Source organism: Mesoplodon densirostris, chromosome 9 (assembly GCF_025265405.1).
Source record: "Mesoplodon densirostris isolate mMesDen1 chromosome 9, mMesDen1 primary haplotype, whole genome shotgun sequence".
NCBI classification, from domain to species: Eukaryota; Metazoa; Chordata; class Mammalia; order Artiodactyla; family Ziphiidae; genus Mesoplodon; species Mesoplodon densirostris.
This window is the reverse complement of record NC_082669.1, coordinates 44,301,648-44,315,016: the sequence shown is the minus strand read 5'-3', so window position 1 is coordinate 44,315,016 and position 13,369 is coordinate 44,301,648. Positions and strand designations below refer to the sequence as shown.

The following is a 13,369-nucleotide window of genomic DNA, read 5'->3' as shown; positions in this document are numbered from 1 at the left end:
TGCTTTATAACAAAGTGAATCAGCTATACATATACATATATCCCCATATCCCCTCTCTCTTGCATCTCCCTCCCTCCCACCCTCCCTATCCCACCCCTCCAGGTGGTCACAAAGCACCGAGCTGATCTCCCCGTGCTATGAGGCTGCTTCCCATTAGCTAGCTATTTTACATCAAACACACGTTTTGAAGAGACATTATCTTTCATAACCTTCCTATTTTCCCAAAGAATGACTAAATCTAAATAATAAAAGCCAAAACAATTTGAAAGTGAAAAATATTTAGTCTCATCAAAATTCCCAAGTTGAAAAGCCTGATTACTCTGAACAGGATATTATGGGTTTCTGTAAACAGATTTGGTGCTGCGTGTTTGGTATACATGCCGTATGATGGCATGGAAAGTAATGTGAGTTTAGTAAATAATTCAGCTAAATTCCAAGTAATTGCTCACTGCAGGGAGTAGAGTTTTAAGTCTAATCTCCCCAAAGATTTTCATTAAAAACAAATCTGTGTTCTGCTACTTGATAGCATGCACCTATTTGTTCTCCAAGTGATCACACATACTTGAAGGCTAAGAACACCGAGAAATGGGGTGCATTTGAGAGGAAAGATTGGTGTAAATTGCATCCTACAAATTCAGGTCTTTTGGCACAAAGGTATCCGAGAGCAGCTGGACCTGTTCATATAGTTCTTAATGTTTTATTTTGAATTTACCTGAAGTAATTACAAAGAGATTCATTGTCAAGAATGTTTTCTGGATGTCCTTTATAGTACACACAAAACCTTCAAAACCCAGACAACAGAGAAAGACAATAGTACTTAACCCATCAAGTAGAGAGATCTTGCTTACACTTTGGACAGAAGAACAATTTACACATCTTTATCTAATTTAATGTTTTGCCAAACAACTTCATTTCACCATTTCACATCCTATTTTGGAGGTTTATAAAAGGATCCTCATAAGTCTTTTACAAACAAAATTACAGAACTGCTTTTGTAACTTTCCTCCTTTTTTTTTTTTTTTTGCGTTACGCAGGCCTCTCACTGCTGTGGCCTCTCCCGTTGCGGAGCACAGGCTCCGGACACACAGGCCCAGCGGCCATGGCTCACGGGCCCAGCCGCTCCGCGGCATGCGGGATCCTCCCGGACCGGGGCACGAACCCGCGTCCCCTGCATCGGCAGGCAGACTCCCAACCACTGTGCCACCAGGGAAGCCCACTTTCCTCCTTTTTCTATATGCCTCCCAGAGCCACAGTGGTTGTAGGAAGAGAGGAGACAGTGGCATTCAGGAGCAGGGAGAAGGTAAGGGCTCCCCTGTTTTACCCCTGACGTCTTCAAGACTTGTTTTCTGTAGTTCTGCCTGATGTAGTCCTTTCCAATGGCCCCATCTTACAAAAACACTAGGCCAACTATTGCTTTCAAAAGTCCTGTTTCCCACTGTATCAAACCCAGTAAAGTGACAGTACAAAGGAGAAGAAAGGAAACAGAAGATAAGGAATAGATAACAAATGGCACATACGCCTGACGTGCTAACATATTTAATATTTCCCTTAACCTTTCTCTAATGGATGTTAATTCCTTCCCTGTCATGGACTGAATCTTTGTGCCCCTCGTCCAAATTCATATGTTGAAATCCTAACTCCTACGTGACGTGACGCTATTAGGAAGAGAGACCTTCAGTTGGTGATTAACTCGTTAGAGTGGAGTCCTCATCCACAGAATTGGGTCTCTAGAGGCCTCACCCTCTCCCTGCTCTGTGAGCATACAATAAGAAAACAGTGCTCTGCAACCAAGAACTCCCTAGAACTCAAACATGCTGGCACCCTGATCTCAGACTTCCAGCCTCCAATCTATGGTATCTGCTATAGCAGCAGAACAGACTAAGGCAACAAACACCCTTGTCTTCTACTTTATTAAGGTGTCTGACAAAAAAAAGAGAACAGTTCCCTCTCTGAACTAGAACAAAATACACAAACAATAATGAGTAATTCTGAATAAAATAAAGGAAATAATAGTATAGGTGAAGTTTATGGTCACATAGGGAGAGGAGAGAAAACCCAGGTCCAGTTCTAGAATTCCCGTGTCAGAGTGAGAGATGGTTGATGGTACCACATGATACAGCCTGCACACCTCCTGCGTCTCCTCTTTCTGATCTGATAAATGCTTTCAAACAGAAGTTCTGACTTCTGCATTTTAAAATGGAGAATCCAAGGCCTAGAAAACGTATATCCCTTGTTTTTCAGTTAAGGGGAAGATACTAATTCAATGTAAGAAATAATCAGTTATAATAATTTTAGGAAACTCTTTAACCATGAACCTGTGTGCCTCATCTCTAAAGCCCTGAGTACATAAAATGCACAGATTAAATACAAAACTGCTACAGATAAATTTTATAGACTTTGCAAATTTCATTATTATAAAAGTTCATATGCAAAATTATATTTAAAAATGTGTATTTGTGGCAGACACCATATGGAAAGCCTGGATATAGACAAATAACAAGCCCTTGAATGTAAACACATGTTAAAGGTGCTCTGTTTGATTTCATTCCAACCTAAGACAGGATTCTATAAGATAGATGGGGCTGATATTGCAAAGTGGCGCAAGCAATGCCTTCCCTAACCATAGCCCATCTTTCATTTCTGTGCTATAGAGACTACAGAGAAAAAAACCAAGCTATATTTCCCCAGATTCTGTAGCATCTAATTTCTATAGATCCTATTATGCACATGGAGGAGACTTAGAAGGTGGAAGTGGTGCCAGAACAAGGAGATTAGATCTAGGGAAGAGACTTTTCATTTTATGGATCAGCTATGGTAGAGTTCCTACCCATGGTCCCCTAGCATATTATATAAGCAGAATCAGGGATGGGAGGCATTTTTCTTAGCACAGTCCCACAGGATGGTTGAGCATTTCTGTTAACTGTACTGTTCCTGGCTGGCTAGTATCCAATCTTGGTCCTGTGACTCTTGAGAAATTCTATAAAGCTACAAAATACCTTTTCAAAATCCGTCTTTTAAACAATCAATGATACACTTTTTTTGTTTCCAACTAATTATGTTTATCAATATAACTGCCTTATTTTACTGAGAGTTTTTGAGTGTTTAGAACAGTTGTCCTTAATGAACACGAAGACATGATTTCGGTTACCTGAGAAACTTTTTCAAATGGCCATTCTTCACTCCCTTACCATACTTAATCAACATTCTATTATACCACTTGGTATATCAGAGCCTCCACTGATGTGACGGTCCTACACAGATTACAAAGGGAAATCAGTGATTCTAACATGCCAGTGTAATGAAGGACCACTGACCTGCATCAGTCATTTAAATCTGGCTCATACTAAACTTTCATCACAGTTTGAGCTTGTGAAACATAGAGCCCCAGGGATATCCCTGATCTCTTGAAATAGAGTCAGGGATGTACAGACTAGGAATCTGTATATTTAATTCCTCAGGTGACTATAATATTGTCAGCTGGGGATTTTTCTAAGACCCAGTGTTTAAAAAGCTACTGGCATAGGGCTTCCCTGGTGGCGCAGTGGTTGGGAGTCCGCCTGCCGATGCAGGGGACGCGGGTTCGTGCCCCGGTCCGGGAAGATCCCACATATCGCGGAGCGGCTGGGCCCGTGAGCCATGGGCGCTGAGCCTGCGCGTCCAGAACCTGTGCTCCACAATGGGAGAGGCCACAATGGTGAGAGGCCCGCGTACCACAAAAAAAAAAAAAAAAAAAAAAGCTACTGGCATATAAAATCAATCATTTATTAGTGGGGTCTAATGTATGTTCATTTAAACAACTTAAACTTATTTCTTTCCTTGAGAATACCAGTAGATTACTCAAGCAAGGGACAGCTGTACAAATCCCAGATCTGGACTTCAGGAAAATACCTAATAAGATGTCTCATGTTATCTTTGTGAAGATGGTGGATAAGTAAAGCTGAGTGCAAAAGTCAGTTGAGTGGATTATTCAATGTTGTAATGTCTGTACAAAAAAGTTACTAATCAAAGGAATAATCGTTGTAACCTAGAAGTTTTACCTGTAAAATGGTCAGTATAGTTTAAGTTGTATTACAGTGACAACGGAGTCTAATTTCTTTTTCACGCTACATGTTCACTGTTAAGTTTGCTGGGGACACTGATTCACAACATTTTCACTAGGCACCTAAGCTGAACGAATGTCCACAATTTGGAAAACCTCTGGTGGGACTGGGTAGATAATAGATATAGCAAGTTTTATACTGGCCTAAAGATTGTTTTTCTGTTCTCAACACTTCTGCCACCAAATGTGTGTTTTATTTTTCCCACACTGAACAGTTCTGACACTCACTACCTGGAGTTAGCACTGACCACACACCCCAGGCTTAAGGGCTCAGTCCCACCAGGCTGCCTTCTACTTCGGATGCCATCTGTACTTCTGACCAACAAGCTATAGGTCACGGGTTCCTACAGTCTGCTTCTTGAATGGCTCACAGAACTCAGGGAAACAGTTTACTTACTATCACAGTTTTAAGGAATATTATTTTAAAATGTAAACTCGCAAATATTTGCCTTAAAAAACAAAGTTATCATTAAAATATTTTAGATTTCAACAAAATTAAGACTGTAAACTTGTAAGCTACTGGCTTGAACAGTTCATGACAGAAATACCAAGTCTGTATATGTTCACAGCCATATTATCAGATACAGATTTTCAAATAACTAAAACATGTTCCCCAAACACATAATTTTATACCATGGACCTCAGTGATGGTTTGCATAACAAAGCTGGATTAACAGGATGAAGAATAATATTTTATGCATAGAATTATTTAAAGTAACACTTAAAAAGGGACTAAGATCCTTTATATAGACTCAACTATAAAAACTGGTTTTAATTATTCATAGTTATTTTTGTATGGTATTTTTTAAAAAGGGATAGGACCTGATTTAAATTCATTCAACAATTTGTAAATGCAAGCTTTATGCTACATTTCTAGTCTAGAGTATAAATTTCAAATCTTTCCTGATTTGTTTACAACTTGAGGAACTGAAAACTGGATGATAATATTAGAAAACTTTATACTATGGTCAAACATTTTTTACTTATATTTATATACGTGTGTGTATATAAATGTATAGATACATATATATACACAGTGAAGCCTGTCACTTGATCATAACTCTAAGTTTAAGCTACCCACGAAGAGCTCATTTTAAATTATTAATTTTTTGAGGCCACTAGAATATTTTAAAGTCGATTTTGGGAAAAAACGTTAATAGTGCCTTACTATGGTGATATAGATAAGAAACTAGCATATTCAGTAATTTAGCAAATAATCTCTCTCAAAGGCAGAAAAAACACACAAATAAAGCTTATCTAGAGTTAAGTAAAGTATTTGTTAAAGTTTCTTATATCAGTAGAGAAAATATGGAGAAATTGAGTTGAGCTATTATAAAATTAGATGCATTTGTCAGTGACTGAATTATTAAATTATCAGTAATTGATCACAGACAACATTGTAGAAGATTTATAGATACTAAAGAAGGAATCAATCCTTAGCTTTATCCAAATCAATTTTTTCCTTAAAGGTATATACAAAATATAGATGACATCTAATTTGTAAATTATACGATGCAAGAAACTATAGCTAATTAATCATATGCTATAATCTAGATCAAAAAGGACAATGAAAGACTGAAATAATAGAATAAAACTAATCAGCTTAAAATTGCCAAACACAAAAACTCCTATAGATGTGTGTAAAAGAACTCTATACAAACACAAACAGAGGTTTAATAGCATCATGTGTTTAAAAAGAAAAAAGCCTACGTAATTCTATTTAACTATAAACATCATATACATCAACACTGTGAAGGTGCGGCCAAATATCAAGACCATCTACATTAACAGAAATATCACATACATAACAAGGGAGGTTTTCTTTAAGCCAGAAAGAACATATGTGTAACACAGATACAGAAGTCAATTTGATACATTCTCTTTTCCAAGGAGGGGCTATCAATAAACTGAAAACCTATCCAAAGAAGAGGCACCTGATGCTAGTGTCTTATAAAAAATAGTTTAAAAAAAATCTAGAAAGGTTTAACTGATCAGAGACTTAGAAGCATACACAATAACTACCTACAAAACACCTAATGGCTCTTACAGAGATGAACTAGATTTAGGGAACAAAGTCCAGTGTATGAACACTACAAAAAGTTATATCTCACAGCACAGTGGAAAGCACAGACCAACACTCTTCACTCAACAGTGAATGAAAGCTCCACCTTATACATCTTCATATCCTTGGTGTTTGCAGTGTCAAGCAGGCACTCGGTGTTAGAATTACTGCTTTAACTAAATGGAAAAATTAGTACTGAAGTAGAAAAAGACTGTACAGAGGTAGTGTTTTCTTTACTTAATGGTATACTTGTGAGGAGTGTTTCTCAAAGTTTCTTTTAGGGAACATTAGTCCCATGATTTATCTATGGTTAAAGGATTACAGGAGAAAATGGAAAATGGCATAGCCCTTGTCCCCAGGTTGGAGATATGAAATGCCCATCAGTATATTAAGGATTGGTGAGAAGCCCTCATTAAAGAAGTCTGTTTAACTCTATTCACTGCCGCCTCTCCAATTTTTTAACCACAGCTCTTTTTTAATGGCATATCTAACAAACATCCCAGGATCTCTTAGTAAATGCTCTTTAAGGTGGAATTATACATTGGACAGTGTGTTGGGCTAGTAAAAGTCAATTCACATCTGTGTCTTTAAGGACAAAAGTAAACCCTTCATTTTAAACATTTTCACATAGTTGAAACATCATTACTGAAATGTTAAGAAGAGACAAGCAACACCTAAGTAAGCTATCTTTGCATCCTAAAGCAATGAGAGACATATCCTGAAGGGCTTGCAGGACCATCTTTTTCCCACTTTTGGTAACTTAGTAGACAGCTGGCTTAGCAGGTCCAGGTGTGCTTAAAAGAGCAGTCAGGTACCAAGCAGTGGGCTGCAAAGGCGCCTCCTTTTCAACAAGGCTACTTTTCCAATCAGGGAGCCTTCATAGGTCCAGAGTCACATAGATACTCACTGTACTCCATTCCATAAAAGGGTAGAACATGTCAAGTGTGAAAAAAATGAATACTTTTATGTAAATATGAACTCTACAAGTGCTACCAGGTTTAGCAAATAAAACACAAGATGCCCAGTTATACTTGAAATTCAGAATAACAATAAAGAATTTTTTGTGCAAATATGGTCCATGTAACATTTGGGACATACTTATGCTAAAACATACTTTTTCTCTGAAATTCCATGCTCTATTTCAACTGGCAACCAGACCCTCTACTAGAAAGTGAGCTACAGACCCTTTGTGCTTAGCCTAAATCATAGGACAAAGAGAGTTCCAGAACTGTGTGTGCTCTACCATTCCTCAGCTTCTGAGGTTTCCCTGAGTGAACTCTATTTTATACCTGTATAGCATAGCATTAGTCCATGACTCCTTTGCATGGCACAAGAGAAATAACTGATTTCCTTTTCCCACCACATTAATCTAGGGTACAACCAAAGACAATATTGAAGAGGAAACATTCCTGAAGGAAGATACAGACCTGAGTTCTTATTCTTACTCTGCCAGTTTTATGTCCTTGGGCAACTATATGTCTCTCTTTAGGCCTTGGTTGTGCTGACTTCAGGAACCATACAGCACCAACATTTTACAATTCCATGATCCTAAGTGAACTAAACTTTGCCTTGTCCTTAGAACCAACTGGAGGTCATGCTTGTCTATGTCAGAAGCAGAGAAAACAACCTCAAAGTTAAAGAAAACTAAGGAACTGGCTAAAAGATGGCCCTTATGTTCAACTAAAATCCATTTGTTTCAAAAGAAATGTTGTTATCTTCAGGCTAAAAAGGCACCTTTAAATATTTCATAAACAATAGCTTTTATTCATCAACCATATAGTACCAAATCACTTTTACTCCAGACCACTAAAAACAAAAGCAGTTGACTATTTTACTTCCTTGACTCCTATGTGGTACACCTCGAAGACACCATGAAGCTTTCTGCAAGTTCTATGAAAGGTATCTATGCACAAAGGGCAAATCCATTTTCTCTAACAGATTCTCCAAACAGTTTGATTTAAATAGCATTTCTCTGCACAAAGAATCTATAATGCTAATTCATTTTGCCTTCAGCTTAAGTAACTCGCTATTAAAAGACAGCGACAGTAAGAGTTTTTGTCTAGTTAAATACCATGCCCTCATGTAACCCAAATGCCAGCCACTGCTTTCAAATGATTAAAGTCTTGATTACTAACATCTTTAGCACAGCATTAAAGGAATAAACAACTTTAAATTACACAAACGGCTAAGAATGTGACCTTAGAGTTGCCAGTTAAATACAAAAGTCCAGTTAAATATGAAATTCAAATTCCAAAATTGGAATTAAAAATAAAATTATTTTTTAATTATTTGAAATTCAAACTTAACTGGGGATTCTGTATTTTTATTTGCATATCTGGCAATTTTATGTGGGCTACCTAGTTGAGATCTTTGCCAATTTTCATCTTTCTTTCCCCCTAATCAAAACACTTGTTTTGATTTTTAATTTTCCCTTAGAGTCAAGAGTTTCTACCTGCTGCAGAACATGAGTAGATAAGTAATTTTCCAACCCAAAATTTTAAAAATATTTCTTTGCTTTTAACAAAATCAGGTTCCCACCAATAAAACTGTAGTCTAAAAAACATACAATCTGAAGAGACCAACATTTTACCTACCTGTGGGTAATATACGAGAAGGCCATATAATAAAATATTTGCTTTTTTCACTTCCTTGGCAAATTTTCTAATCTGCATTAGGTTTTCCATTTTCTGACCAAATGGTACTGATTCATAATCAAGAAATTGCACCTGCAAAATAATATAAAAGGTAACAATCAGAGTACCATTCAGTTTCCCTTGAAAAGTATGACATTAAAGAAGCTTAAAACACATATAATATTGAAATTATTTTTATCATTTTATTAACTTCTAATCATTTCAACCCATAAATACTTAATAAAATGAATCATCCTTTATAAATACAGATGCAGTAAACACTAATCAAAAAGTATAAAATGCTAATATTCTATTTCAATTTGTGTCAGAGTCAAGTGTATTGATATAAAGAATATATGACTTCATCAATTCTTTCAACTTACTTCCTAATTTGTAATTTGAAACTAGGCTAGATAGAAATAAATAGCTTAAGAAATTAACAATAACAATAAAATTCAAGGGACTGCTTATTCAAATACATAAAATTTTTTAGAAGAATCCCTTTCAAAGTAATAATTGGAATTTAATAATAATCTACTTCTTAAAGTAAATCCAGAAGAATTTTATACAGAATTCTTTTAGCAGTGTTAGTGTTTTTCTTGAAATTATTCAAGTGGCTATTTTTTAAGCACTCTTTTTCATTTAAATTTAAGGTCTCAGGGTGATCTGTGCTCTTTTCTATAAACATATACATGTAGCTGCTACCTCTTGAAATCTAAGGTAACAGTAAAGACTTTTTCCCTTAAAAATGTCCAACTCATAAACCAAAAGAAGAAAAGCAAAAAAAAAAATGTTTTTGGAAGATAAAAAGCAGAAAGAATAGTTTCAGGCTTTTCTATCTGCTGAATAGCTGAAGAAAAGACCATGTAACCCTGAAACCCTGGGCTCACCTTCCCCTAAGCTCTGTTTCCCTGAAAACTTATGAAGGTGAAAGTTCAGCTTTTTTTACCAGGTAGCATTACTTATGGTAAAACTAACTCCTGACTGGTGAACCACACCCAGGCTGGAAGAATTGTGAATGAACTATAAATACTAGAACTTCCTTCAAAGTAATTCACCTTATAGCCAGGTGTTCCCCTTGCTGGTACCTGGAAGCTAATGACTATTAGCTGTTGCAAAAGATGTCAGTCCCTATTTGCAGCTGAAGCCTTCTGAAAGGATGGCTCACATACCACCTTCTGTGATCTCCTTCCCTCACCCCTGAGAAACCAAGGTAAAGGGAGAAGTGGGGAGAAAAAAGCAGTCCCTAAACTCATGTGAGATGATGAGCTCAGGAGCTAAAGCAGAAGACACACCCACCTCTGCCCTGCCTTTTTCCCTGCCCTGTAGTCTTTCACAAAGTTGGTCAAACTAGTGCTATAAAGGCTTCCACTCTTAGGAGTTTGAACCTAAAACTGCTGTGAAGTGCTTGCTACAAAAAGCAGGCTAATTCCCCAACACTGAGGCAATTTTGGAAACTGCAGTCACGGTATGGATCTGAAGCCAGGGGACAGGCTGAGGGTAAGAGTCTCTCCGGAGCCCATATGGCCCAATCACTACATAGCCCCATACCAGTTGGGCTGGGGAAAAATACTACTGTTTGGAGTTAAAAGTCTCAGAGGGGGCCTCCCTGGTGGCGCAGTGGTTGGGAGTCCGCCTGCCGATGCAGGGGATACGGGTTCGTGCCCCGGTCTGGGAGGATCCCATATGCCGCGGAGCGGCTGGGCCCGTGAGCCATGGCCGCTGGGCCTGCGCATCCGGAGCCTGTGCTCCGCAACGGGAGAGGCCACAACAGTGAGAGGCCCGCATACCGCAAAAAGAAAAAAAAAAAAAAAAGTCTCAGAGGACTGTTTAACTCTTTTAACTGTGTAATTACCTGTACTATTCAGATACCATGAAATGCTAGCAGCCACCTTGCCCAACATACTTTAGGTGAATGGAATGCCCTAGAATTTCGCAATACACAACCTGGGCAACCTTACTGCCAGCCTAGATAGATGGCTAGACAGACAGACATTTCTTGTTTAATACAAGTCTTCCTGACAAAATCTGAGTTCAGAAAAATCTTGCACTAAAGTAAGGGAGGTGGGTGGTAGGGAGACAGTTTGTGTAAAAACAGCACAAGGAGCAGAAAAGACCACTATAACTGGTAATTATAGCCTGCACAGAAATTTAAAATGCACAGAAATGATAGAGTGGAAATGCTGGTAATGCATTAATTAGAGAAGGAACGATGACTATGATACAACTGGGAATGAGCTCTGCGCCAGGAAGCTGCCATTAGGGTTGGCCCAGGAGGAAACGCATGCTGCCAGGAGCTGGGGAACCTCTCCGGGAAGTCAGAGCTGGGAGCAGGTACTCATTTTTAATTTTCCTTAAAGAGTGTCCTACAACAGAGCCTAAAATTAATTTTTTAAATACCAGTTAATTACATTAACTATTAATTGTAAAAATAAACTATAACTCTGGGAGTCTAAAAAATAGTAAACCTAAAATTCGAGACAAGATTATATTGTAATGAGAACGTTCAACAGATAAAGTGTGCTAAATCTTTTTTTTTTTTTTTGAAGGACAGAAATTAGAGACCTTACACTTGGTTAACTTACAGCTATTTATGTATATTAAAAGTAATGCTGGGGCTTCCCTGGTGGCGCAGTGGTTGAGAGTCCGCCTGCCGATGCAGGGGACGCGGGTTTGTGCCCCGGTCCGGGAAGATCCCACATGCTGCGGAGCGGCTGGGCCCGTGAGCCATGGCCGCTGAGCCTGCGCATCCAGAGCCTGCGCTCCGCAACGGGAGAGGCCACCACAGTGAGAGGCCCGTGTATCGCAAAAAAAAAAAAAAAAAAAAAAGTAATGCTATTTAATTAAAGCTATATACAATTATATTGTATAGTTTCCAAACTTGCAGAGGGACTAAAGGATTAGTTGTATCAATGCAACAATGCATAGGAGGAAAGTAAAGTAGCAAACAAAACAATTGGCCAACAGCAATAAACAAAAAAAATAAGCTTGGGGCTTCCCTGGTGGCACAGTGGTTGAGAATCTGCCTGCCAATGCAGGAGACACGGGTTCGAGCCCTGGTCTGGGAAGATCCCACATGCTGTGGAGCAACTAAGCCCGTGCACCACAGCTACTGAGCCTGCACGTCTGGAGCCTGTGCTCCGCAACAAGAGAGGCCGCCACAGTGAGAGGCCCGCGCACCGCAATGAAGAGTGGTCCCCGCTTGCCGCAACTGGAGAAAGCCCTCGCACAGAAACGAAGCCCCAACACAGCCAAAAAAAAATTAATTAATTAATTAAAAAGAAAAATCTTAAAAAAAAAAAGCTTGTAGAAATAATCCCAAATATAAAAATAATAAAGATAAATGTAACACTTTTTAACTCTTTCTTAAGTGACAGATTTATCAGATTGGATTTTTAAGAAAAATCTAACTATATTCTAGTTATAATATAAATGTCTAATGAAAACTATCCTGGGCCTCCCTGGTGGCGCAAGTGGTTGAGAGTCCGCCTGCCGATGCAGGGGATACGGGTTCGTGCCCCGGTCTGGGAGGATCCCATATGCCGCGGAGCGGCTGGGCCCGTGAGCCATGGCCGCTGAGCCTGCGCGTCCGGAGCCTGCGCGTCCGGAGCCTGTGCTCCGTGACGGGGGAGGCCACAGCAGTGAGAGGCCCGCATACCGCAAAAAAAAAAAAAAAAAAACTATCCTGAAAGTATGTACTTTACAGGATAAGATAGTTTTCATTAGACATTTATGTATGTACTGGTATGAGAAGGCATACCATGCAAATACTACCAAAAATGAAGGTTGTAGCAATATAATAGGGTTAAGACCAAAAAAACAAACATGAATAAAGATAAAGAAAAACAGTACATAATAAAAAACAAAACTTATAATAACCATAACCTTATTACTAAGAACATAGATTTTAAAACACAAAGCAAAAAAAAGACTGAATTATGAGAAAACAATATCCAAGTCCATAAACACAGAGGAATGTTTGACTGCACTTCTCTTAGAAACTAATATATCAGACAAAAAATTTTTTTAACGTCAAAGGCTTCTGCTTCCACTGCAGCAGCTGAGTCGAGGGTGTTTCTCTTTCCTCCCAAGGTTATAATTCTATTCCTGTTTTTCTGGCTGTTTCTATCTAGGAAAAGTTGCACACGAGCTGATGCAACTTCACATTAAATGGACCTAACTCCTTTATTTACTAATGACATAGAAGCTAATTTTTCTTACAGAAACAGATGTTGTAGCATAGAACATCTAGGTTGAACTGAAGGACATGCTATATGTACAATAGTTTTTAAAAGTTCTCACCAAGTCATGAGATTCTAAACTAGGAATGGAAGGCTTTCACTCCAGCTATAGGTCTGTAAGATTCAACATACTCTAGCTCCTTGAAAAGAAAAAATGTTAACAGCACTCAAAAAAATCAGGTCAATTCTGTTCACCATAGATTCCACAAATTAAGGAAATAGTGCGCAAAAGTGAATTCTGGGCAAACTATCTATATACCTACAAACTGCCTATTTACCCCACTGTTGACCTAAAACAAAGACGGGTTTATTCATTTGGGATCATCAGAGAATT

At 38.3% G+C, this 13,369-nt stretch overlaps 1 protein-coding gene across 1 annotated transcript in view; it reads right to left on the bottom strand.

Annotated features, from left to right (window-relative positions):
• The window catches only part of CRPPA (CDP-L-ribitol pyrophosphorylase A), a 310,026-nt gene that overhangs the window by 105,623 nt on the left and 191,034 nt on the right, over nt 1–13,369 (bottom strand). The window contains exon 9 of the mRNA XM_060108032.1: nt 8,756–8,887. Coding sequence (XP_059964015.1) covers nt 8,756–8,887 — 132 coding nt within the window. The remainder of the gene's footprint in view (nt 1–8,755; nt 8,888–13,369) is intronic.